The sequence below is a fragment of the Alligator sinensis genome, unplaced genomic scaffold, assembly GCF_000455745.1.
Source record: "Alligator sinensis unplaced genomic scaffold, ASM45574v1 scaffold100_1, whole genome shotgun sequence".
Classification (NCBI taxonomy): domain Eukaryota; kingdom Metazoa; phylum Chordata; order Crocodylia; family Alligatoridae; genus Alligator; species Alligator sinensis.
In genome coordinates, this window is record NW_005842193.1 from 1,909,090 (window position 1) to 1,937,011 (window position 27,922).

General features: G+C 41.9%; 1 protein-coding gene across 1 annotated transcript in view; it reads right to left on the reverse strand.

The window, feature by feature from the left end:
- Positions 1–27,922, reverse strand: part of PUS7 (pseudouridylate synthase 7) — a 32,422-nt gene extending 4,500 nt beyond the window's left edge. The window contains exons 1-14 of the mRNA XM_014521225.2: positions 27,870–27,922; positions 25,417–25,498; positions 22,074–22,470; positions 18,129–18,213; positions 17,926–18,027; positions 16,889–17,033; positions 8,116–8,227; positions 6,210–6,287; positions 3,502–3,630; positions 3,143–3,268; positions 2,808–2,869; positions 2,446–2,606; positions 1,390–1,516; positions 1,105–1,206 (exon numbers count right to left, since the gene is read on the reverse strand). Coding sequence (XP_014376711.1) covers positions 1,105–1,206; positions 1,390–1,516; positions 2,446–2,606; positions 2,808–2,869; positions 3,143–3,268; positions 3,502–3,630; positions 6,210–6,287; positions 8,116–8,227; positions 16,889–17,033; positions 17,926–18,027; positions 18,129–18,213; positions 22,074–22,441 — 1,597 coding nt within the window. The 5' untranslated portion in view covers positions 22,442–22,470; positions 25,417–25,498; positions 27,870–27,922. The remainder of the gene's footprint in view (positions 1–1,104; positions 1,207–1,389; positions 1,517–2,445; positions 2,607–2,807; positions 2,870–3,142; positions 3,269–3,501; positions 3,631–6,209; positions 6,288–8,115; positions 8,228–16,888; positions 17,034–17,925; positions 18,028–18,128; positions 18,214–22,073; positions 22,471–25,416; positions 25,499–27,869) is intronic.

Sequence of the window (27,922 nt, forward strand, 5' to 3'; positions counted from 1 at the left end):
GGACCCACGGAGCCTAGCAAACTTTGTGTGAATCCTTGACCGATCTCAGAGCTCTTCTACCCGGGTTCGAGTCCTGCAGGTTTATTTTCCCGTCGTCGAAACCCATTGCGACGTACCCTCGTATTTTATATCTTCCCGTCGCCGGAACCCTTTGCGACGTACCCTCGTGCCCTGCAGGTTCGAGTTTTGTCTTCTTCTGTCTGTAACCGCAACTCAAGCAAGTTTTCCAGCCTACACCACTGCCATCTCGGTGTAAGTAAACAATCTTTAAAACTACCGCTACGCATTTGTGCCTAATTCCAGCTCGACGGCCTTCCCTCTCCGACCCGGCATGCCCGGGCTGCTGGCCACAGCCCGCGTGCAGCGCAGAAAAGGGCTCAGGTCGCTCCCGGCCCGCACACTCTAATGCAGTGTTTCTCTAAGTGGTGGTCCGCGGACCGGTGCCAGTCCACGAGCCACCGGTTGCCGGTCTGCAGGAAGTTGCCAGGAAAGAAAAAGATATTTTCAGAAGCATAACATTGATATGTCATAGCGCCACAGTTCGTACGTTCCAACACTCCAGGTGACGTCACATCGTGCAAGGTGAGGAAAGAGAAAGAAACAGCCGGTCGCGCATTTGTATAGCACTGTTACACGCAGTTGGTGCCACCGGCTGAACCAGGCATCGGTCCCTGGCCCACTGGAAAAAAAATTGCCGGTCCGTCACATCAGATAGTTTGAGAAGCACTGCTCTAATGGATGCAAGTTTCTGCTTCCACAGAAGTACTTTAAAAAGTTATTTTTAAAACAAACATTTCCTGCAGATAAACTTCTTTCTAGGTTGACTGTACTTTTCATCAGAAAGAGTTGCTTTTTCAAAAGCCTCTTTATATAAAGTGATATAAAACAGGTGCATACAATTAAACAAATGATGCAAACTTTTTGTTGCAGCTAGGAAGAACTGATGGGTGGACTAGACTATGCAAGCTTTGCCTTAGCGCTTTCCTCTCTTCCACTGCTAACAAAGTTATTTTTTTCCAAAATGAGAATTAATCTATTTAAAAATGTATGCTGAACTAAGATGTTATATGATTATACACATTAAAACGAAAAAGAAATACTTACTTTTATGCTTTGGATATATAACATCAAACCCAGGTAATGGCATCACTACATCATGGATAGAATAGTCCTCAACATCTGCTTCCTCAATATGAACAGCTGTGGCTATAATTCAAGCAATTTTCTGATTAACATGAACATGTGTTGTGTTTTTTGAACTGTCACAGACATTTGTTCTTGACTTATTTTAAAGAAGTATTTGATTTAAACAAGTTTGATTTTAAATAAAGGTTAATACTGACAACACCACATGCCATAAAAGATACATATAGCAACATTTAATTTTACCTCCTTTAAGGACAAGATCTCCTGGTACAGCTTTAAGCCCATATTCTTCTATTCTCTTGCTCACAGTGTTATTCCATACGTAACTCTGATAGCTATGAATATACATCAGACGATTATTCCTTGGTATCTGTAATGAAAAACAAACAAATGATGTTACACCCAACAATTAGAATTTTACTTATTTTCTCCAGTCAACAACATCTGACAAATAACACAAAAAGAAACAATTATTTGAGGTTATATATGATTTTTGGACTTAATTTGGAAGAAATTACTTGTAAGAGAAAAAAAATATGAATCAATCCCTCCACTCAAAAAACTAATATTTTCACATTTGGTGTAACAATTTTTCAAGTGCATTTCTGATGCAGCCACTAGTTCTGCTGAGGTTCATTTTCAACACTGTAAGAAAGTACTGAACTTCCAATAAGCTTATAGCTATTACAGTCATTTGGTCAAGTACTCTAACCTCTTGTATAACACAAGCCAAAGAACTTTATTCACTACAGCAAAGCACCAGCTGCAGTTGAACTATAGCTGGTATATGAAAAGACCTAATACTAGTTTTAAAAGAACCACAATCAAACCAAAAATACCCCCACACAAATTAATGGTGTATCTATTTCCTTTGCCAAGTTCTTACAATAGTTACCTTTACTGTTAATTTGATTTGATTCTCTAAAGCCACAGACAGATTTTAGATAAAACTTTTTTTTCCATGTGATGTGCACATAACCATAGACGCAACTGAGATTAAGTAACTATGAAGTTTCCATATTAACATGCAACCAAATTTAGGATTATGTTATAAGTATAACCTGTATACACTGAATAATTCACTAAGCATCAATTTGACTAGAGATTCTCAAGAGTAAGTGTTCTCTTTCTCACTCTCTCATATCCAGGAGAAGGACCCAAGGGGGTATCCTAAGACAAACTATATAAAATATGAATATGAGTGTCTTAGGACAACCAAAAATGATTAATACATTATTAAATCTAATGTTAAGACAAAAGAGCCCAAACCCACTCATCCCACAGCATTTTCACACTCACTATGCCAAATGCAGAGATTATATTCTTCATTCCATACTTTGAAAGTCCCCGTAGAAGCTGTCCTTCCACACACCTTTTTACAGGTAGTTTTTTGAGGGCTGCTGCTGGGTCTTTAGTCCTTGCCCACTCTTCTCTACATTTTACTAAATACCCTTTTTCAGCTGCAACAATTTAAGATAAATTATGTTAGCTGCCAAACAAACATTTCAACTCAATATACATTAATGAAGTTGAAAATCTTAAGTGTAACTAAGAGCATTCACATATACACCATTCTATAACAAAAAATCTGAAATCCTTCTCCATCTATATTGATCCATCCAAACAACATGAATATACAACAAGTATTTCTTAGTACCTACCTCCAGGTCGTGGTTTTAATATTAAATCCATGACTTCATTCCAGTTATTTTGTAGAATAGCTCTAAAATTCAACAGAAACACGGGTTTTATTACATTTCATCTTTTAGATCTGCTTCTTTGAAGATCAAAAATTCTGTAGATTTACATTTCTTCAGCTATAGCTAATATCATGTAAGACAACTATTGTAGCTACTAACAGATTTTGCTCCTGACTCTCAAGAATGTGACACACAATATGAGTGAACTTTTCCATTTAAAGAAAAAAAAGCAGTAACATACAAAGATACAGTTCTTAAAATATGCACACAGAAAATAAATTAGAAACAAAATATACCTTCCAATCTGATATGTAGGAACAGCTGTGGTTCCAAATCTTTGCATTCCATAATAATTAATGAATCCAATTTCCTTGAGAGACTGCATTGCTTGTTGTACTTGTTCATCAGTTCCTGTTATATTTCTAATATAATAGAAATTTGCTTTTAAAAATAGGGTAAAGTCTCCACAAATAATAGCTACCAGATCAGTCTGAGCTTCTCATTTTCCATTCCTTAAAGCAGTTGTCGGTCTTAAAGTTTAATGTAACTATATGCAGATTTTTTAAAATCCAGTATCTCTTTTACTGATTTTTAACTTCTCAGATCTGAGCTGAACACCCTGACCCAATTAAGGAGGCAGGCACAACCCCATTACCTGAGAACAACTGTGAAATGGTTCCCTTGCAGTTCTCCCAATTTCAGTGGATGGCTCTTGTAACTAAAGTTTCCCAACTTAAAGTTCATCAAACATTTGTTCAAATGTGCAAGTCTTTGTGCAGTGATTCTAAAAAAAAGCAAGAGATTTACAGTGACCAAGCCATTCTAAGAAATATTTACAACAAAAACTGTGTGGGGATGCCAGTATTTCAAGAAATACTACAACAGACCATTTAATTCCCCAAATTTCTTCTGTTTTTAACTAACCTAACACATATTCTAAGTGAAATATCTAAAAGGGAAGGATAGATTACTTTCAAGACACATCCAAATAATCAGCAGGTCTCCCAGAATCTATGTTAAAACATTCACTTGCAAACAAATGCAAAGTCAAGGCTGCCTCAAACTTTCTAAAATATCACGTTCAGCCATATAAGAAGATCAAGTTTAGTCGCATTTTAACTTTGCATTTCTTAGTCTTCAGAAGTTTTAGCACACAGCACCCCCACAACACAAGTTTAACTCCACCCTTTCTTAACAATGTCTCCAAGTAGAAGCCAACACATTTTAAGCACTCTACCGTTACATAATGGCAGTTATCTCAGATAATCCACACCCAAATTAACCACAGTCATGGCATGATCAAAAATACTACAAAACCACACCCAAGTTACTATTTTATCCTTATGTGCATGGGAGAGGGACCCATGGGAAGGCACTAGAGAACTATCAGCATTTGTATCTTTAGCCTGTTTCCTGATTACAGGTCACGTGGGGAACACCTCACTCAGACTTTAGCTCCAGCTGGGCCAGTAAGTGAGAGTTGCAGGTGGGGACAGAAAAAGGTTAGAACAACACTTAAGAACCACAGTTAACTGCACAGTGAAGACATACCCTACAGAAGCTGCTGTGTACTTTGTAACACTTTAGGCACCAAGCACAGGAGCACTGTAGAACACAGAAAGCTAGAGTTGGAGGGACGCCAGGAGGTCATCCAGCTCAGTGATTCTCAACCTTTTTTGTACCAGGGTTCATTTGTAAACATTGATAGCCAGTCCTGACTCACAGCCCCCTTGCCCTGCTGGCACCCCTCACTCCTGACCCCCAACCCCTCCCAGACCTGCTGGTGCCCCTCACTCCCAGTGTGTGGGGCTGGGGGTGGGTATGTGGGGTGGAGGGGTGTGTACACTATGAGGGGGGCATATGCCCCCCCCCCCAATTTGTGCAGGCCTGGGGCTGCAGCCTGGCCAGACCAGCATGGGCAGGAGCCACCCCCATAACCCAGCAGGTAGGTCCCAAAATGGGAGGCTGGAACAGGACAGCGAGACTAGTTGCTGCTGCTGCCACCATGAACCCCATGGCAACCACAGCGCCAGCAGCACAAGATGTAATGGACTGGGGGGGAGGGGGTGACCCACCCTGCCCTCACCTCCTCCCACAGCCAGCCACTTGCATGCCAAGCCACGGCTCCACCTTGCCACCATGACCTGGCTCCCAACCATTAGTCTAGCTGTCCTGCGCTGCAACTCACCTGCTGGGCCATTTAGGCAGCTCCAGCCTGTGCCTCCACACAGTGAGCGTGAAAATCTTATGGGATGAGTGGGTGCGGGGCTGCGGGGGGGCAGAGCTGGTTGGGCCTTGCTGCTGCTGCCTTGTCAACTTAGACAGGCAGATAGAATGGCCTGGCAAGCCGGATCCAGCCTGCAGGCTGTATTTTGTCCACCCCTTGCCACCATGACCTGGCTCCCAACCATTAGTCTAGCTGCCCTGCGCTGCAACTCACCTGCTGGGCCATTTAGGCAGCTCCAGCCTGTGCCTCCACACAGTGAGCGTGAAAATCTTATGGGATGAGTGGGTGCGGGGCTGAGGTGGGGCAGAGCTGGTTGGGCCTTGCTGCTGCTGCCTTGTCAACTTAGACAGGCAGATAGAATGGCCTGGCAAGCCGGATCCAGCCTGCAGGCTGTATTTTGTCCACCCGAGTTGTCCAAGTATTGCAAGGACACAACAGCAACACATGACTTATGTTGTTGGACATTAACTGATGCCATATTATAATGTAATGCCAAGGATCTTCATTGTTTGTGATTTCCAGCGGCACATCTTTCTTATTATCTTCCAGGATATTTCAAGGAGTATGTCAACGAAAGAGGATAGGAGGAGGAAAGTGTGCAAGGAATAGTTCTTGCTCTCCTTCCTGACTCCTTTACAGGATATTTGGTAGGAAAGGATGGCAGGATCCTCATGGTGGGATGCAGCGTGTCAACAGACTAGTGACTTCTGCACTGCTATTAAGTACTGCTTCTGCTGTCTTGTGAACATTCTGCAACATGGCAGTTTGCTTGCGATTAACCTGCTGATCCTGTAAGATCCAGGGACTCCACGCCTCCTACCTACAATTCAGAAGCTGCAGCTTCAGTAAACTGATTTGGAATACTAGCAGTCACCAGGGAACCCCTGTTCTTACAAGAAGTGTTATACAAAACCTAACTGCAAAAATCATGATTAAGCCCTTTACTGAATCAAGAACCAGAACATATTATTTTGGTTTTATATGCAATAGTATCTTCCAAGTAAAGCTAATACATCTGATGTGAAGACCATGCCACGAACAACAAAATAAAATGTACGTGCTATATTTAATGATCTATAGGAAGGTAGGCAAGCAACCTCAGTATGAGAAGAAATATGCAACACATCTTTACTTACCTAAGAACAGCAATCTCTTGGACTGTTATTGCTCTTTTATCTTTGGTTCCCATGTAGGAAAATATGTTTGGCTTAACTCTTTAAATAAGAAAAAAAGAGAACGTATCAGTTTGAGTTTAAAAATAAAAAGCCTCATAAATCCCACACAATTAAAGTCAATGATTCAATTAACATTAGATACAAAAACTTAAATTTATGGAACATCTTGTTTTGACTAGATCCACAGAAATCAGAGAAAGTATAAGTTAGCATGTTTAGAAACAGTACTGCAACTTCATACATTTACAGTATTTCCTAATACTGCATATTATGAATGTTAATTCATGCACGAATACCTAGACACTGTACAAATGTGCAAAGATCAAATCACCATAAAAACATTTAGTACAAGCCTGTATTTCTTCACACACAGTACAATCTAAATCATGTTTATCTCAATGCGCAGCTAACTGAATGAATACTGTGATGTTCAAGTTAGCATGATAGATGCACCTATCTGCCCCGTTCCCATGATTGTTGCCTTCCCCACAAATTTTCTTTGCCCTGCGTGGCTAAGAAACATTCCCTGCTATCCCACTTGTGGGCAGCAGATGGCAACACTACTGCCAATTTAGAGTCTTCATCAAGCTGGATACATACCTCTTAATTAGGAAGTTTCCAGGAATCCTGTTTTTCAAATGCAAGTACCATTTTTACCCGAATCCAAGACACCAAATTCAAGCTATCTCCCCAAGGCTTAGATTGTATGCGAGGAAAACTATAAATATGTTCCATGTATAGAAGCTAATTATTGGATGGTAGTCTTGAATTCATCTCTCCAACCACTACAGCAGGGAAAGCAGCAACAAGGGGGCAAGCAGCAAGGAAAGCAGCTGCAGGGGACAGGTAACCAAATCCCTGCCCTCTGCCCCCCTCATCACCTGGGTCTCACCCCTCCACTCCAGTGGCTGCCCACCCCCTCAGCTCCCCCCGCCCTGCTTACCCTATTTGACAGCTCCAACTCTGACAAGGCACCAGAGGCAGCTGGAGCCCTATCTGGGAAAAGCTGCGGCTCTGGCTCCACCTCCAGCCCTGGGCCAGCATGGCAGCCTCCTGCCATGGGCCAGTACTCATATTCAAGACGAGGCTTTTTCTCCCTTCATACTGAATGGGGGGAAAAACACTTTTCTTGGATTTAAGTCAATATGGTACCACTATTATGCTAGGGTAACCAAACATTCAGAAGTTAAACTATGGACTGGATACAGCTAGAGCTGTGAAGTGCTGCATGAATTCTAGTGGGGAGAGAACAAAAAGTACTCCTCTGGCTTAGCAAAGACAGAATGATCTGGGCTAATGCAATAGCAAGCAAAAGGAGGTTGGGGAATCACCTGCCTTTGACAGAAAAAGGAATCAGTGGTTAGAACAGAACAAAGATCAATAACTGCAACTGCTACAAAAGCCAATTTCTATGACCATAATATTTATTAGTGCTTTTTGTAGCTGTATATTTTGATAGGTGCATGCCTAAAACCCTTGAGAGAAACAATACTGCAGCTTTCTTTCACTGGGGAAAAGGGGCATATTCTTAGAATTATTCAAATGGCAACTATAAACATTTGCTAAGATACTGCCTTACGGTAAGTTAATTGAACTAAGAATACATCTAACAGTTATACTATGCCATTTTAATTAGTCAGGACTATTTTACTCCCCCTTCTCACTTCCCAAACTTAACAAAACATTTCAAATTTGAGCTCTGAAAACCAAATCTTTTGCAATTATCAGGCATATTGAGTTAAACATTTCCTGTGTTGCACTGGCAAAGTGACCTTAAAAGATATTTACAATATCATGAAAATATTTGACTTTTACTGGAGGTATGTGCTATTGTGTGCAACTCGAAACAGCAAAAGAATTTTCTTACCTTAAAAACTTTGACAGCACATTAATAGCATCCATTGTATCCTTGTTTTCCTTATATAATACAAAGTGACAGTAGTTTCCCCTAGATTTTGGCCAAGAGTGTTTTCTTGGATCTTTAAAACAAAAAGTGAAAAATGTAAGTGTTACTCAGTCTGCTAGTGTTATTATTAATTTTCTTTTTTTGTAAATATAAAACTAATTTACTTGCCAATGTAGTCTCCATTTAAAAAAAACAAAAACCTTCAAGTGTTAGTCATTTCTAGTAGTCTCCATCTGCATCTTACTTAGGAAAATAAAGCATTGATTGATAGTTTAACTTAGATATATGAAAAAATGGACTGTCTCCAAGTGACCATGTTGTAAATTTTCACTGCAATGTACATGGTTATAACCATGTGACTGTCCCAAATACTAATGGAAACTGCATGACAAAAGGACGTGTCATTTTATCTGAAAGCTTTGGCTATTTAATTAATGTTATACTGTTTGGCCCTGCTCCTACAGTGAAATCAGTTTTAGCCTTGGCTTCACTTTGAACAATTAGGCACTTTGGATCTGGGTCTGATCCACTGCTTCCTGAAATCAACAGAAAGACTCCAGTGACCACTGGGTTCACTCCTTAGTGTATGTGAAGAATATTTTAAGGATGGACTTAATAAGGTTTGATTCATTTCTGTACTATAACTGTACATGTAGCAGAGTTCGAGTTGTACCGAATACTTACTCCCAATTTACCAATGCCTCAAACTATTAGAATTCTCTTTTAGGTAAGGTGCAATAATGAGGCCCTATGTGGGGAAGAGGCATTTTGCAAAGTTTAAAAATCAATAAATAATTCAAACTCACTTTTGGCATTATAAGATTATAAAACTGAAAAACAATTACCAAAATGTGGGGTTAGATTTTGAGAAGGCTGGATAGAGAGCATATTTAGGCTTCTGTAGTCTAAAAGCTGTTCATATAATTTTAGCCACTACTTTCAGAGGTCTGAAAAGAGAAACAAGACTGTCTGAGCCTGTCAGATATGTTGAACAGTTATTATTAGACAGTGAAATTTTCAAAGATAAATATTATTTTTATAGTCATTTGTCATTTTGAAACCAATCCTCCATCCACTGAAATCAAAGAAGAGTCTGTCAAAAGACAGCAGTATATGGACAAGAAGGACCTCTTTTTTTATTTTAGGCTCTTTTATAAATAAATAAATAACTAACTGAAGACACTAAATACCCTCAGAATTATTAAGTAAATTTCTCCCTGACACCTATAAGGAGTTCTCTGTAAAACAAACAGCTTGATCTGGTCCATGTTCGGTTTGCTAAGAGCTACTGATTTTTCTTGTAAATCACCAGTCCTCATTGGTTTCAATTTATTCTTACAAAATTAAATTTTAGGCTAGGTGATAACTGAAGTAGCAAATTCATTTTAAAGAACAAAAGGTATTCTCACAAAAAATATATGTAGTTAGAGTAGGACAAAGGAGAAAGGGACAAAAGTGACTCACAAGAAGAATACTTTTAAGTTTCAAGTTTCTCCAAAATGTATCAGTTAGTCCATATTGTACCCAAGAGGCCTGATCACAGCCAGATTAAGATCTAGGCACACCATACCACAGGATCCCTCATGGCTCTACCCCTACAGCCCTCGATTTGTGCTATGGCCCTGTTCCCCACACAGTGATGGTAGCTATAGACCCAACTTTTCCCTGCCAGAAACGGCAGCAAGAGCCTCACAAGATTTACCCAAGCGGATGGAAAGGACCTGCAAGGGGTTGGTGAATAGGGTGATATTAGCAGGGCTTCCCAGCACAGCAGGTCTTGGGAGTCAATACTCCATTGCGATGAGCAGAACAGTTCACATCTTTCAGAATATTACATCAAGTTTTGTGAGAACTCAGGCAGGCCCTACTGTATCAGTTATATAAATTCACTTAATATTTTCAAGCTTTTTACTACAAGCACAAAGGCAAAAAGCATGTGTAATAACATCTTGGATCCTGATACAAATCACCTGAATCTAGTAGCTGGGGCCCTAAACATCTGCATATGCCACTGATTTCAGTGAGGCCAGGAGTTTCCCCATTATCTTTAATACAGAGATGTCTTGGTCCTGTAAATCACTTGTTATATCTATTTCTCCATATATTTCTCCATTTAATTCTTGCTAGTTTGGCCACAGTCTTCCCTATTTAGTGGGTCTGACTGGTTGGCATTTCATTTTACCAACATGAAATGCCAACATCTCTTACCTGTTGCAGTTCTGACCTCTGTCCCAGTGCATAGCATAAAGAGCATAAAAGAGCAGTGTTTAATTTTTAGACAACTGAAGGGGTTTAGAGGTGAACATGCAGGTTTATGGTTACGTGGTTCATTACGCTGTAGACTGCTATAGCATCCAACAGTTATGTGGCAGATGACAGCAATTTAGACAGTTATGCAATGGAATCGTGCAGAGGCAAACAGTGAACATATGGAAAGCTTCAATCCAAGATGCAAAGAACTTCACTGTGGAAAATGGTGGAGCAGCACTGCTGACAATTTACTGACCTAATAAGCCCAAGCCCCAAGTACTCTAAATACTACACATATAAAAGGGTTTGCAAGTTTTCATAGTTTAGAAACTATTTTTGTAACCATTGACATCATAAGAATAGTTCATCATATGTGTCAGCTAAAAGTCAATTACTCAATCTTTAAAAAGTCTTGCTCACCCAGGGGACCAATTCAAGATTGAGACCTCATATGTTATTGCTGTAAAAACACAAAAGACAGAGATTGTCCTTGCCCACACCCTGACCGTGGAAGCATTTATGCATACCGAGTGTCTCTCTCACACATGACCCTCTCATTGAATTGAATTTCAATGAATGTACATAGGTAAGTGATTGCAGGATCAGGGTCTAAGAATCTAAGTTTAAAGGCATGAAGTTCTACTGCAGCATTTGTAGTTGCTCCGGAAAAGATGTTCACCATAAAGAAATACCCTTAAGATATTTCTTTTAAAAACAGACACCAATTGAAATAATCTTCACATTCTATTTGCAAGCTGCCTTCTAGTTATAACTGTTCAATTTACTACAGGCACTTCACTGTAAAAAATGTTTAAGAATATAAATCTCAGTGGGGCAAGGTGAAAGGTAATTCTAACAACTCAATAGAAAATAAAAATTGTTTGGAGATTACTTTTGTGTTTGCAAGTATGCATACTCATGCAAAAAGCATGCAAACGTAAGATAGCCTAGACAAGGTTAATGTGCTACACACGACACACGTAATGATAATATGTACCAAGTTTTGATGCTTAAAATACTTCACACCATGTAGCACAGTATTCCTACATTTGCTTTGAAAAAGTCTCAAAGTAAATCTATAGTTCCTATTTGATCAGTATTTATTTTGGAGGCCATAAACTGTCAATGATATGATTTCCTTTATTTCTAAATGACATAAAATGAATTGAAATATGCCCAATTTAAGCCAAAATAAGAGTATTCCTACAGCATTTCATGCCACTTTAAGTAAAATGGCTTAAGAAAAAAAAAAAAAAAATCGCATTTAATTAAACTACTGGCATTCTGCATTTAGATAAACATTAAACCTTAAAATCAACTTAATTTATCAATGATATCAGATATGCAACATGCTGTTAAACACTAATAGTGGTGCACCCCGTACCACAAATTTAAACTCGGGAACACCGAATACTTGGTGAATATTCTTTTTTGCTCCAAATCTCATCATTATTTTTAGTGTCCAAAAGCAGTTACTCTAATCTATAATGGACAGATAGTTTTTGCATACATACTCAATTTTAGCAAGGAACAAGCTTATGATTAAACTGAAAGCCTAAGCATTTTCAGCAATTTTTTTTTAAAACCACTACTTCAAAAGAGGGTCATTACCAAGGAATAGCTTAATAAAATACTGCAAAATAAAACTGAAGATAGATGCACATTTAAAGGCAGGACTGGATTCAATCCCTGATCCCAATCACGCCTCCTGCCATGCCACACATGCATGGCTGGATGCACTATTTTTAGAAGTGCACCAGTTGGTGCGATATAAAGAAAATTTGCTGTATTAGATATCAGCCTGATGAGGCCAATAATTTGGCTGATAAATGTCTGTGCTGTGCACAGCCACAGAGCAGCATGAAGGAGAGCCAGCAGTGTGGAGAGCTGCCTCCAGCTGATAAATCGGAAGGGGGGTGGGGTGGAAAGGACGTTGGGGGTAGATCAACACCCCCGCAGTGAGGGAGGGAGGGGGCAGGAGCAGTTCCTGCTGCTGCTTGCACCCTGAGAGAGTCTGCAGGGGTGCCCCCTGGATCTGCACGGGGCAGGCAGGGGGGGTGGGCTGGAGCTGGTGTTGCATGGGGCTCTTCTTGGCAGGGGCTGGGCTCAGAGCGGGCACTGCAGTGCTGGAAGGGGCTGCAGCCACCTCAAATTTCACTGTAGCGGCCTGACTCAATATCCTGCCTCCACCCACAAGCTGGGAAGAGCGAGGCTGTGCTGGGAAGCTGGCGGCAGTGGTGTCACTGGGAGCAGAGCTGAGGGAAAATCTGGGGGTGGCTGCAGCCCCCTCCCAGCACCTCCTTAAATATCAGTATTGGCCCCCAAAATCTCTATCAGTGCACCCCACCCCTAACTATTTTGGGATTGGGAATCAGATCTCAATTGCATCCTACTTCTCAGTGCAGGGAGAACCCAAGATCATGATACCACATTCCCCACTGCACTGGCAAGCTGAAAGCCAGGTGCCCAACAGTCAGCTGTCAGCTGGTTCTGGGACTACATTGGGGATCAAAGAGGTCCAGTTCAGTCTCCAGAACTGATGGATAATAAACTGATCATCAGCTGGTTCAGGACTACAATGGAGCTCAAACTGACTTGGGTACAGTTCCAAACCAGGCAACAATCAGATCATCAGCCAGTTCCAGGGACTGCACAGGGGCTAGTTTGACCTCCAGCGAGAAAAGGTAAGCGGATCAGCCAGCAGGGACTGCATCAAGGCCAGCTGAAGCCTTGGATTGTACACAGACCTGGCTGACCCCAATTGTTGGCTGATAGGGATGGCACTGGAGCCAGTTGTAGACCCCAGTGTGGTCCTGACCCTGCCACACATTCCGTTTAAGGCACAATGGAAACCAACCACAAAAATATTACAAAAAAAGTGTAATATTTTTGTGGCTGGTTTCCCTTTCCCTGGCCAATAATTGCCTGAACATGTGGCCAGTTTACTCATCACATTTTATGTGTAACATCCATCAGATGCCTAACAAACACATTGGGCTCTGTTTCATAGCTGGTAGGGTCAGAAGGGACCTAAGCAGATCATCGAGTCCAAACCCCTGCCATGGGCAGGAAAGGATGCTGGGGTCAAACGACCCCGGCTAGGTGGCTGTCTAGCCTCCTTTTGAAGACCCCCACGGCAGGAGCGAGCACCACTTCCCTTGGAAGTTGGTTCCAGCTCCTAGCTGCCCCTGACTGTGAAGTAGTGCCTCCTGATATCTAGCCTGAATCTACTCTCCATCAACTTATGACCATTGTTCCTTGTTACTCCTGGTAGTGCTCAGGGGAACAGGGACTCTCCCATTGCCTGCTGGTCCCCCTTGGCGAGTTTATAGGCGGCCACCAGATCCCCTCTCAGCCTTCTTTTGAGGAGACTGAACAGGTTCAGGTCCCGTAGCCTCTCCTCATATGGCCTACCCTGCTGCCCCCGATCACGCGAGTGGCCCTCCTCTGGACCCTCTCAATGCTGTCCACATCCCTCCTGAAGTGCAGTGCCCAGAACTGGATGCAGTACTCCGACTGCGGCCTGACCAGTGTCGCATGGGGGGGGAGGATCACCTCCCTGGACCTGCTCATGATGCATCTATGGATACATGACAAGGTGCGGTTAGCCTTCCTGACACATGTATCACCTATTCCAGTCCTTACTGCTTTCTCCTTTATTATAACAGAGATTTAGGGTAAGTAGCCTAATTAAAGGTATGTTTTATAGTATCAAAGAAATGTGAGTAATTCCAACAGAGTTTAGTGTATTCTGAGGAGCTCCCAATAAAAGGATTATGAATGTTAGGCATTTTTTGATACTTTAATATCATGTTTCTCTGGAACAGTGCAGGCTCGAAGACTGAGCCCTAGGGAACCCCACTGCCCACATCCCTCCAGGTCAAAAATGACCCATCCACCACCACTCTCTGGGTGCAGCCCTCCAGCCAATTTGCGACCCATCTGACTGCATAGGCGTCGACAGCACAGTTGCCTACTTTTTTAATGAGGATGGGGTGAGAGACAGTGTCGAAGGCCTTCCTGAAGTCCAGAAAGACTACGTCCACCGTGACACCTGTGCCCAAGGCTTTTGTGACCTGGTCAAAGAAGGCAACTATCAGGGCTCCAGGGGTGACCGTAACATCCTCTGGAAGCTCTATAACCATGCCCACTCCATCCCTAGGGCACCTTCTTGTCTTTCCTGCCACACCTTGATGGAAATACAATAAGGGGGGGGGGGAGGTGCTGCCCTGATTTTATTGTGATGACCACCTAGATTATGGTCATGGACTTGTGAGTCAATTGTATGGCTCCATACCACCCCTACACCGTTCCCCATGCCTCGCAGATGGCATCCTTGCAGATGGCCTGCTAGTCATTGACACAATCCCTCTCTAGGCCTTCTGACCCCTTGGCCCTCGCTCAGCCACACACTGGCTCTCAGACCCCTCAGCCTCTTTCCTGACCCCTCTCCGGTTGCCAGACCCCTCAATGTCTCAGGGATGACCACCAGATCTTATGACAACAGGCTGAGAGCTATGGGGCTCTTTAGCCTGCAAAAGCGCAGGCTCAGGGGTGATCTGATGGCCACCTATGTTTATCAGGGGTGACCACCAGTATCTGGGGGAACGTCTGTTCACCAGAGTGCCCCAAGGGATGACGAGGTCGAACAGTTATAAACTACTGCAAGACTGTTTCAGGCTGGACATAAGGAAGAATTTCTTTTCTGTCCAAGCCCCCAAGGTCTGGAACAGCCTGCCATCGGAGGTGGTTCAAGCACCTACATTGAACACCTTCAAGAAAAAATTGGATGCTTATCTTGCTGGGATCCTATGACCCCAGCTGACTTCCTATCTTCGGGCGGGGGGCTGGACTCGATGATCTTCCGAGGTCCCTTCCAGTGCTAATGTCTATGAAACCTATGAAATGTATGAACTCTAGCCTCCCAGCAGGGCCCAAGCCTCTCTCAGGGCTCTCCTTGCCCCTCCACAGGCCCACAGACTCGTAGCCCCCTTTTTAGGGATCTGGACCCCACACTGGGTCCCTAGGAACCTCCTCCATCCCCTTAGTTCCTACCCAAACCTCTGGATGTCAGTCTCCTTGCTGGCATTCAGGAGCTGCAGCCTTCCTGCTGGGTGATGTTCCTGCACCTGCTCCCAAGACGTTACTGCCATCCTTGCTCCAACTAGGAGACTCCCCTACCATCAGGTGACTCCCTTGCTCAGGCCTAGCCTCACCTGCCTGCCCCTGGGGCAGCTGACTCTGCAGTTAGCCCTGACCCCCACCTGCCAGTGGCTCAACAGGCTGCCAGAGCAATTGAAGTGGCAGGCACAACAAGTGCCCTGCCATAGGCTCCATTCAAATGAATGGGAAATTGTATATTAATTTTGAAAGATGTAACCATGAGTTTATCTCTAATCCTATAATTGTACAATTCCCTTTAGGTCCACTTACATTCATATAGACCAAATTAAACCACTACCAAATACTGTATTTACTCGCATCTAAAATGACACTGAATTTAAAACAATCCCCCAATAAGTAGATTCAATATATTGAAAATTTATAAATTTGTCATAATTTTCCAAGTGTAGAATCTAATTATTGGAGGGGCATCTTTAATACCTCCCTCCCACAGCTGCAGGGGGCAGTCAATTGGGGGGAAGGGAGGAAGGCGGTCAAGCAGCTTGTCCCCTGCTTGTGCCTGCCCCCTTGCCACCTCCCCCCACCACCCTCTGGCTCCATGCCAGCAGGCTCCATCTCCATTCGAGCATGGGAGCACAGCCCCAGCCAAGCCCCTGTAGCGGCTGTGCAGGCTACACACCACTGCTACTGCGCCAGGCTGGGGCTGCGCTCTGTGCTCCAGGCTGCAGCATGCACACATCCTGCCAGCGTGGAGCAAAGATGCAGGGTAGGCAGGCAAGGGAGATACTGTTGGTCTGCAAGGGAGCAGAGGCTGAATGATGAGGGAAGATGGAGGAAAAGAGGGTGCAGAGGCAGCAGGGAAAGGGAGGCAGCAGCTGCAATTATGGCCCTGACCCCAGGTAGGGGCTGGAGCCTGGCCACAACAGCCTCCTGCTCCCCCCCACCACAGTTCTAAGACAAGGGGTTCTCCCCCCACACACATTAGAAGGGGGAAACTTCATCTTAGAATCAAGTACATACAGTAATAAAAAGAATCTTATATTGTCTGTTTCTGACTCTCAAGTTATCAATACCTCCCCATTTACTATGAACCAACAAAACAGTCTTACCTTTCCTACCTAAACCTACCCGGTTTGGGAAAATAAATGATTTTATATCATATCCTATACCATATCCTATAGGATTTAAGGGTAACATTATTAGATGAGTCACTATAGAGACCTGCAGCTGCCTCCAAGTTCCAATTATAAAGTATGCCTTTGCTTGACAAATTAGTAATTTTCAAGTTTTTTCTTTAAATTGCAGTTCAACTTTAACTGTGATTTTACAAAAGAATTGATAGCGAGAGTAATACACTCACTTGCCAGTGCCTTTTTCCCAGCAGCATGATAAGCAACAATATATTTTTTCCCATCTCGGTCTTCTGTTTTAGTTTCTAACCCAGGAAACAAGGACTTCACAGCTTGGTGGATAACTGTTCTTTTCTCTTTGGTGTCTTCAATGACCTAGGTTTAAAAAAAAAAACAAAAAAAAAACAAAAACAAAAAAACAAACAAAAAAAAAAAACAACACACACACACACAACAAACAGCACACACAACTACCATGAAACTTTTGGTCCCATTAAAAACACACCTACGCAATAAAGTATGATCACATCATACTTTAAAAGGCCTACCTTTTAATGTTAATATGCACAGTAATACATACTTATGCAACTATAAATCCTGAAATTTGGTTCTTATCCAAATTTCACCTATCTGAATGGCGAATGTATCCAAACCATGTCCCTAAGGCACTTGAATACACTCTTTACAAATAAATCAGATGGCTTTTTGAATGTAGAAATGCTTACTTAACTCTAAAATTGCCAATTTTGAACCAGCTCCAAACTTTCTGCACAAATTTAGCTAAGCAGAACTTCATAGTATTTGAGTTACTTAAAGATATCCAATAAGTCTTTATCTTTTATACTGCTTTTCTATCTTTGTTACTGTGAAAAATGAAATTCACCTCATTTCTATTAATTCCTTGGAAACTTTCTTTCATCAAGAGATTTATTTAATTCCTATTATATAATAACTCTACAAAATAAAACACATAAATACTGCAATAAAGTCATGATCACACAAAGACTAGTAACATATTTAAATCTTATGCAAGTGATAAGTCCTATTGAAACCCCAAGCGACTTATCTTGTACATTACGTTAAATTCATCTTTATGCCCTTATAGGATTGAATCCTAAATTTGCAAGTTTTAGCATCACCTATTCTTATGTAAAGTTCAAATTAGTCTTATATCTTGCATGTAAAATAGGTCCTTTTCAACCACACACCTCTGCCACTTCAAAAAGAATGAGTTAGCCAAGTCCTTAGCATTGTTTTACCACTTTACCTCTATGGCAACACTGGTTTCTTTATTCTTAAAAAGCTGGAGCTCTTCTAAACGTTGCTTGTCTTCATCTGACAAAACTGTAAATACTTCCTCTGAAGGATCCTAATATACATAAAAACAGCAACAACTTACAAAGTGACACCCCTTTTTTTTTTTTTTTTTTTTAATTATCACACTGTTGCTGAGAGCTATTCAAAAATTACCTCATTATCCACTGGAACAGTAAAGTCATCTAAATGGCTTACACACCCATCTTTTCCTATTTCATGAACAACGAAGTCAGAGTATCTGACAAAAAGAAACACAGGTAGGTTAAAAAAAAAGAAAAAAAAGCATCTTGTTCACAAGTCATTTTTAGTACACTTTATCCAATCTCTAAATTAAAAACTGTAGACATTATTTATCAGAAATTCTCTCCTGCAAAAAGTACCCAAAGACAATTTGGATATTCTCTTGCATTATCTTTAGCCACAAATTAAAAGCTCAAAATTAAAATAATTCTTTTTTTCCCTCGACTGCAAAAGCATTTTTGTTGCTGTAGGATTATTAACGAGTACAAACCCATCAGTATTTAACAAAAACAAACCAAAAAACCCCCAAAAAACAAAAAATAAGAGAAAAGTTTACACATAATAGGATATTTACTCTTTCAGGAGCAAGAAGAATAAAATAAATTATGAGTAATTTAAAATTATTGGAACTTTGCAAGAGAACTTAAAGGAGAAAAGTTAGGTCTTTATTCTCAGGGATGTATTTGGTAGCCGTGTTGGTCTGAGACAAAAAGAAATGTAAAACTATAGAATTCTTGGTTCAGAGATGATACCAACTAAGAAATCTCAAGATAATGTTTTTGCAATTTCTTAGTTGGTCTAATAAAAGGTATCATTTCTGAGCCAAGAGTTCTAGAGTTTTGCATTTCTTTTTGTCTCAGACCAACACGGCTACCAAATACGTCCCTGAAACATGAAAGATGCTGAATTTTAGCTGATTTTGGATTTAAGCTTGATTGCTGAACAAGAAAGATTTCTACACCTCCTGCCTTCTCCCATCTGACACCACCAGGGAAGGAATCCTGCCTTATCTGCACATCAAAGAGCAACTCACAAAGACACTCTCATGGACCCCAAGGAACAGCCTTCCACCTTCAGCTTCCTCTGTGCAAAAATTAAGTTTATTTTCTACCTTTGGGGATTTTTTACCATCTTTAATTTTCCCTAAGCCTGAGGAAGGGCTCGTGCCTGAAAGCTTGCAGAATATATATATATTTTTAATGATTTCTTAGTTGGTCTAATAAAAGGGATCATCTCTGAACCAAGAGTTCTAGAGTTTTGCAAATCTTCATTCTGGCATTTCAGCGTTCTTTTGCCTAATTATTTTACCTATATCCCAGTTTTCAAACAGGTACTCACTCTGGAGCTTGCTAAATTGATTTCCTTGTCATTCACAAGAAAGCCAAAGTCTTTCACAGCTTCCCAGGAAAGATATAATTAGCAGGTCACTGCTGCAATCTTTGATGTTACCAAGCCTTTTTTTTTTTTCAATATAATGTTAGTAAAACTGGTTATCTATATAAGAATCCTACAGTATTTGCTGTATTTTCTGAATTGTTTCCTTGCCTACTAAGTTACAAATCCCTCATTCACATTCTTATTCCTACTCATTACTGAAAATTATTAAGATTCTACCGTGTTATTTCATGAAGGGGTATATGAACGTTATCACTACAACCACCTTATCTACTGCCAGGTGTAAGCTGGAAATCAACTACCCTTTACCTAAAAATATCAGATCCAATTCAGTTCTCAGCTACATGGGTGAAAATCCAGAGAACTCTACTAAAGTAAGAGCAACTCTACTTCTCTAATCATTAAAACAGCAAAGCAACTAAAAAAAGAGAGCCTTTTCTAGAGCACATGGTTGGTTAAGGGAAAGTTCTAGACTCATTTTGGGCTTCACAAGTATAGACAATGTTACATTTATATAAAAACACTTCATCTAGAAAGTTGAAAGAAAATGCTCCAATTATGAAACTCTGAAAAGGGAAAGAGGTCTCACTGTGGGGATGCTTTTTTTAAGTTACATCCAGAGCCACACGGATTTGATAAATCATGCCTATGTGAAGTCATGTTAGCTTGGCAAAATTCCTTCCATAAGATGTGACATGTTTTGCCTATTATTTGTACCTAGACACTGTGATGATGGGCGTGTAACTTATAACTGATCTATATAAACCACATGGGCCAGAAAAGAGAAAGGGTACTATGAAGACAGCCTACTTCTCCATCAAAACAGTACATTAGGATTATGGTTGACCAACTCATTTTAAAGTACAGATATGATTAACCTACTACTATAGTTTTGAACCAACCATCCAACAGTTTTCACTGTTATTCAAAGGATGAAAGCAAACAAGTATCATGATTATGCAAGATCTCAAAAGAATCTTCCACATATGTGAGGTGTTGCTGCCACTAATAAATGGGGATAGTGACATGTGTTTTGGGGGGATTGTTATATCTGGAGTTTAGCAGGAAAAGCACATAATATTCTCTATTTATACTAAAACTATATGACGATTTACATTTGAGGCAAATAAACACATTATCAAATAATGCACAAGGTATGTCCATATATTAGCCCCAATTGAAAGCACACTATATTTAAGAGCATTATAAAGGATTCAACAGTACATTTGTGTCTGATAATAAGATTTATATTTTTAGCTATCAGATTCCCTTTTTATAGAGCCTGAAGACAGTAAACACTACTGCTAATTAAATTAAGTACTTTTAAGGCCAGAAGGAATATTGCCATTTAGCATCTTTTAAAAAAAATGTTTTGAGTTTGAGTTCATAAATATTCAGTTACATAATTTAGTAGTTTGTTCAATGCATATATAGTATATATTTTAATTGATGGTTGATTGCACATAGTTGGCATATTGCAAATTAGTATAAGATTTAGCAGTACACCAATAAAGATTTTTTGGGCCAATACCAATGGCCAATTATTAATGAGCCATATTGGCAGAGACGTAGCTAATTGCTCCAGTAGTTTGGAGAGCAGCATCCAGCTGATAAGTCTGTTGGGAGAAAGGGGCATGGGGAGGCAGATCAAAACCCCCACGGTAAGGGAGAGAGTGGGGCTGGGACAGGTGCTGCACAGGTGAGGCAGGGCATGGAACGGGGCTATGAGCAGTTTGTCTGGCAGGGGGCAGCTCCTGTCACTGCCTGCACTCCTGGGAGAGGCATGTGCCCCTGGATCTGCGCAGGGAGAAGGCAGGCTGCTACTGTGGGCTGGCACCAGGCTCTGCCTGGAGTGGGAGCTTGGCCAGGGCTGCACTCGGGGTGGGCAGTGGCAGTACTGTCAGGGAAGCTCGAGGGGGGCTATGGCAAACTTTGGGGTAGCTGTAGTCCACCTGTAGCCCCCCTCCCAATGCTGCCTACCCCAAGCACAGCCCCAGCCCAACCCCCGCTGGAAAAAGCAGGCCTCACCCCTGGCCCCAGTCTATAGCAGCAACCCACCCTCGCTCTGTGTGCAGATTCAGGCGGCATGTGCCCCCCTACACCTCCTTCCAGAGTGCATGCAGCAGCAGGAGCTGCCCTCTGTGCCAGCCCCTGCCTCAGCCCCACTCCCTCCCTCACTGTGGGGGACCTCAATCTGCCCACCCACACACTTCTTCCCCCTCTCCCCCCAATGAACTTACTGGCCAGAAGCTGCTCACCAAGTTGCCAGGCTGCATTCCTCGCCATGTGCATGCTGCTGCTGCGCACATGCACTCTGCATTTATCTGCAACATTATCGGCCACATCCGCCAAAAAAGCCATTTGCCGATGTCAATTTCCCCTTTTCACCAATTTTCATTGGTGCCGATACAATATGGACCAATGTATCAGTGCACCTCTAATAAGATTACATTCCGAGTCCCTTTTTCTCAAAGTTTCATTCAATAGAATAAATACTAATAACACACCAATTGCCTATAAACAACCCTAACATTATAAAAAGAAAGAAACAAAACCTCTATTCGGTCTTGTAGATAATGCTATTTCAGCTTGCTATACAAGGGTTAGACTGAAATGAACAACAGGATAACGACTGCTAATGCAAAAAGTTAAATTACATGGGTGCACACAATGAAGATTTACCTCTCTTTTAAGATTCCAGAAAACCCTGTGTGTGAGCTAACAAATTTGGTTATGCCAACATCACGCTCTGTCAGCCCATGCTTCATCATGTCTGCAAAGCTCTCTGCGTCCCCATCGTCATCACTTTCCTCCAGTTCTTCATTTTCTTGCTCCTCACCTTCCTCATTTGGGATTATTTCATCTTTTGTGTCCTCATGCAACGATTTCTTTGATTTTCCAGTCACAGTATCAATTTTCAGGTCAGAACCATCTGCAGTCTTAGAAGACTCCTCTGAGATCTTCTGTCTTTTAATTTCATCCAAGTTAGCCTCTCCATCCTCACAATGAGGACGTTTCAGTGATACACTAGTCATGTCTACAGTTTCCATGTTTAAGGCACAGTATAGAGTATAAGGTCCTGAGGAACAAGAAACAAAAACACTTCAAAAGGTTTATTTCCCATATTTTTCAAACATGTAATGTTGGCTACAAATGTCCAACTCAGGATCCTTAAAATTCTAGTTTATTAGGCAGATTGAAACACTGTAATCATAAACCTTGGGGCTGGTCCACACACACACACACACACACACACACACAGTAGCAGGCTACAGAGTCAGGTATACCTATCCTACAAGGGCTAGAGTCTGCCGTCGATGGCCAGTCGAGGCTTCTTTCAGCGTGGTGTTATCCTCCAGAAAGGGGTCGCCAGCTGGTCCTTCTGGCTGGACAGGTCTGGTCGAGTTGGAGATCGAGATCAAGAGGGCGCCACTGAGGGTCACTTTTCACTGCCTTTTATCTGTCCCTGGCAGACTTTGGTGACTCCCCAGTTTTCAGGTTTGCCCAATCCAGGGGTCATTGACCCTCGTGGGACTTCCCCCTCCCACCCTTGATGGCTACTGGATGGCATCTGTCAGCCCCAGGGGTCGTCTGCATGTACGTGCAGGTTTGATAGTCCGTTGATGAATTTAGAATAGGACTCTGGGAGCGGTTGATCTGGAGATATTCAGCCCAAAAGTTGGTCTCTGGTGTTGATTAACTCAGGCCAGGGCTTCTAGCCTTTGATCAGTGACCTTTAGAAATTTTCTGGTTGTTACATTGTCTTCTATTGAGTTCTTCCATTGGTTGATCTGCAGCTTCCAGGTGATAATTGCTGCCTGCTTCCATGTTACACATTCAGTCACGTTACACATTCAATCACTGATTCATTCGCTCTTTCAGGGGCCAGCCTGATACAGAGAAGGGCAGTTTGATTCCTGCCCTTGTTAACATTGTTACAATGTATAACTTACTTATGAAAATGCACACATACAAATTTTAAAACACAATTCCTTATCTTAAAGTGAAAGAGAGAGGAAGGAAGAAAAGCTAGAAAAAGAGAAACATATCCAAAGAGGGGAGAGCAAATGCAGGCAAGAGGAAAAGGGGGCTTTCTGCTACAGTAACAAACCAAAAGCTTTCAAACACAAAACATCAAATTCTACACCATATTATACTCAAGCGATTCCCAAGTCAATGCAGTTGCACAGATATAACCAAAAATTAAACCAAAAGTGGCAAACATTACTTCCAGGGTACTTAAGGGTACTACAAATACATGATTTCTTCTTCCTAATTACCTTATACTCTGCAATATTTCAAGCTTAGGAAATAACTGTGACTCTCCATTTTATACTGCCACTAGATGTCCTGACTGACCCTCTTATTTAAATAAACTTGTATGTAAACCTGTAAGATCTCATGTGGCCACCATGAATTTGTTAACCTCAGATCCCTAGAAGAGGCAATAGACAGGAAGAGGGAGCAAAGAAGAAAGGGAGATGGGACAGAAGCATGGACCTGAGAAAACATAAGGCTCAGTATAAAAAAAGACTTGTTAGGAAAGTGCTAAGAGTGCTAAATCCAGAGAATATTTTGAGTATGCCCATACTGCAGTCCCTGCTGTGAGTGGTCACTGTGTCTGCAGTGTAGTGTAGACATACTTGACCAAGCTTGAAATTATTTAGTTTAGATGCTTATAGCAGTCTAGCAATCACAGCATAGAGTTCAGCCGGCAAACCTTGGGCTGAACATTCACCTAGCTTCTTGGGTGGGTCTCTGAAACCCAGAACTGCATGCTGCTGCACTACATTGTTAGCAGTACCTGAACTAGCTAAAGTTAGTTCATATTTCTCTAAGCCAGGGGTTCCCAACCTTTTTATGCTGCAGACCAGCAAACCACAGACCAGAAATGACAGTGGACCAGCATACTGTGGACCAGCAGTGACCAGGATACTGAAGACCAGCAGTCAACCCTTTTTTATACTGGGCTGCTAGCCTGCAGTATGCCTGTCACTTCCGGACTTCTGGTCCAGCAGTCAACCCGCGGTCCGGGGATTGGGAACCCCTGCTCTAAGCTACATTTCAATCGCTGCTACAGGGAAAGGAACAGGGGACACTTGTCTAACCATATCAAATTGAAAACAGACTTTTAGGGTTGCCTTTGAGACATGGAAAAGGTTTCACATTTAGACTACATCAATTTGAGTTTTTCGGAATGGGTATTCGTGAAATCTTCCTCAGCCAGGTCCCCAGAAGCAAGATTCAAGACCTCCAGCAAAGTCAACCTCTTTCTATGTTATATTCCTAGTCTTTGTCATGTTCAATTACTGCGGTAGTGCCAATGTCCAACCACCATATAGGTGTCACATAGTTTTGCTTCTGTATTAATCCAGGAACTAAGGATCTTCTAATTCAGGGGTGCTTAGCCTGCAGACCAGATCCAGCCCACAGAGCTGTGCGATCCAGCTGGTGGAGCTCCTTAAGGGTCCAGAAATTTGGTGGCAACTAGTGCAATCATCACTTCCCCACTGCCAAATTTCCCAGCCCTGGAGGCCAGATGACAAAGCTCTGTGCACAGTATCTGGCTAGCACATGCATGGCCAAGGCCAGGGTTTCAGGTCCAATCTGTCACACACACTAGCCCTGACCCTGGGCATGCCAGATTGGACCCATGGACTGGATCCAGCCCACAAACCAACCCCACACCATTGATCCAGCCTGTGAGGCCAAGAGGTTGGACACAACTGTTCTAATTCTTTTCCCTCCACAGCCAAATACAGCTGTTCTATCCTTACTTCTCCAACATTTCATCCTTGGTATATCAATAATTAAGGCATAATGGTTCACTGTTCAACTCAACAAGAATTTTATTCTCAAAAAAATCTCGCTCTTTATTCTTAAAAGAACAATCCCCAAATGGAGCTGTAAAGAACAGCATGACTAGGATTCTTCTACCAAAGCAAGGTAAAGAGTCCTTAAGAGGAAAGGGACAAGCAGTAAGTTTATGAAAAAAATCTCTGCAGAGAAAACTATAACTACTCACGGTTAAGGAATGAAATGCAGATCCTCTGCACTGGCTAGGTTCAAGGTCCACCTCTGGATCAGCAAAGACAGAATTTCAGGGGCTAGAAAAGAAGACAGGAAAGTTGTCTGAAGCCAACACTAAAAAATATCCAAAAAGATAAATGAGTCACAAGTACTCCAACCCTTTACAGAGGTGTCAGGACTTGTGGGATGTCCCCAAAGTCTCCTGGGCATCACATTGCTGCAGTAATTCTATAGAAACTCCATGATCTGAAACACATATCCCTAGCCTTTTTGGGAAACATTTCCCACAGAAGAAACACTGCGACTCTGAATTTGTGGCACAGAATTTATGAAACTTTTAAACTCCCTTTCCCCAATCATAAAAATAATACTAATAACTCCTATAGCTATAGTTGAACATCATGAAACCTAAAGAAATCAACAGCAGCAGCAGCAGCTAGGAAAAGCCATGTATATGTAGTTAACATGGGGGGGGGAACGACACATTATACTGTATATATACTACCTAATTAGGGTGTCATGGAATTGTACTGGCCTGACTATTGTCTGTAAAAAATAACCTTTGAATATATTGCAAAGTCAGTAACAGGTAACCAGCTGCTACTATATAGTAAAGCTAATTTCAGGCAGAAGGTGTAATTTGTTTGTTTTAAATTTTTTCCTTAAGGGATTTTTGTCATAAAGTTCATGAAAGATGCCAAAGCAGACCAAGATGCCCATAATTACATGCTCTCCTTTCCTATATCAACCCACCTACTTGCAGGCAGGATTTTTAATTGGAAAACTAAAATAAATTTGCTGCCAAGAAGGAGCTCAATCAGGGCTCAAAGCAATGACCTTTGATCTGCCTGCATTATCCTGTTTCACTTTCCCAGCTACTAGATAATCTCTCATACTGGACATTTTAACAATTCATAGTTTAAGAAAGACTCATTGCTGGTTATATCTGGTCACACGCTGAATTGTTAACTGCGTTGAAACCATATATAAGTGTTCCATAAACTCAAGAATGGGAGTCTACTTATGCAGCCACTACTTGTTTCTCACTAATTAGATTTCAAATTTGTTGTTAGCTGCAAATATGAATGTGGCTGTAAAAAGAACCAACCAGACTGATTTGATTAGCTTAACTGTAAAGGAGAGAGAAAACTGCAGCACCAACATTTGGAAGAGCCAACTTGAACTAAGAACTTTAAAAAAAAAATGAAATAACTCAAAGTGCTGGGAAATAATCTCTATTTAAACTTTATTTAAAAAAAACAAGGCTTTATAAATTATAACCAACAGAAACAATTCCAGAGCAGCTCCCTTTACCTTCACATCCCAAACCCATGCAGCACCAACTATATGGTATTCGTGTGGAAAAAGAGGGGACACACTAACTCTGATCCTTCACACACCCTTTGGGGGACAGTGATGTTGTCCAAATTATTTACTGTACACTAAAACCTGGCAGGGTTACAATCCATTGGGAAGCCTGCCAAAGGAAATTAAAATATTAATGCCTTATGGGTTTCTAAGACCTCTGTTACACATTACATATATTTTGCAGTGAACTGGTTAATCATGCAATAAATGTAGACCTTGCACACATGCAAAGTACTTATCACACAATAAAAATGACAATCCAATTATAAAAAGATATAACCATCTATAAAGTTAGGGTACCTACAGGTGCCCGACACCTGCTCCAACGCCTCTGCAACACATGTATTCAGCATCCCCGCATTTCAAAATGGCGATGGGACACTTCTAGGGAGTGGGAAGGCTTGTTCAACAAGCTTTCATTAAAGCACCCCCCATAGCTGTTTTAAAGCACAAGTTGCTGAATACATGAGTCACTGTGGGCGTTTTCATTAGAAAGGCTCCCAAGAGTCACTCTAATTAAAACGCCCCTCCTCCCCCCAGGGCATGTGTAAAGACGCCTTTAATGCTTGAAGATGTGCAACAACTGCATAGCTAGTTTCTACCCAGCTTTAATTTGAACATGTAGCAGGGCCCTAAAAGGTGCCATTACAGTAGAGACAGGGGATTAAACCGGGTTCTGACACCAATTTAAAATGATACAGCCTTAAGTCCCACCAGCAAATTTGTCATATAAAGTAATGATAATAAATTTGTTAACGAGTACCGCTGGCAGCAGTGGTGACACGTAGCGGGTGCACGTGCACCTCCCCACAGGCCGCGCTCCCTGCTTAGGCAATGGGCGCGGGGGGTGAGGGGCAGGTGGGAGAGCAGGTGCCCCCCCACGAGCGCCAGGCAAAGCACTGTGGCCACTACTGGAGCGCTGCGGCCCCCCCGACCTCCGACTGGTCGCTGGGAGGGGCACGTGCCCCCCTGACTACGGTGGCACCAGGCGCCCGTGACTGGCGGGACCCGCATGGGTATAAGCCATGACAAAGTTAACCCCCCCCAGCTGTCTCAGAGCAGCAAAGCAAAATGTAACACCTGGAAACAGGCGCGGGTCCAGCAGGGACCCCCCTAAGGGGCAGCACGGGAAG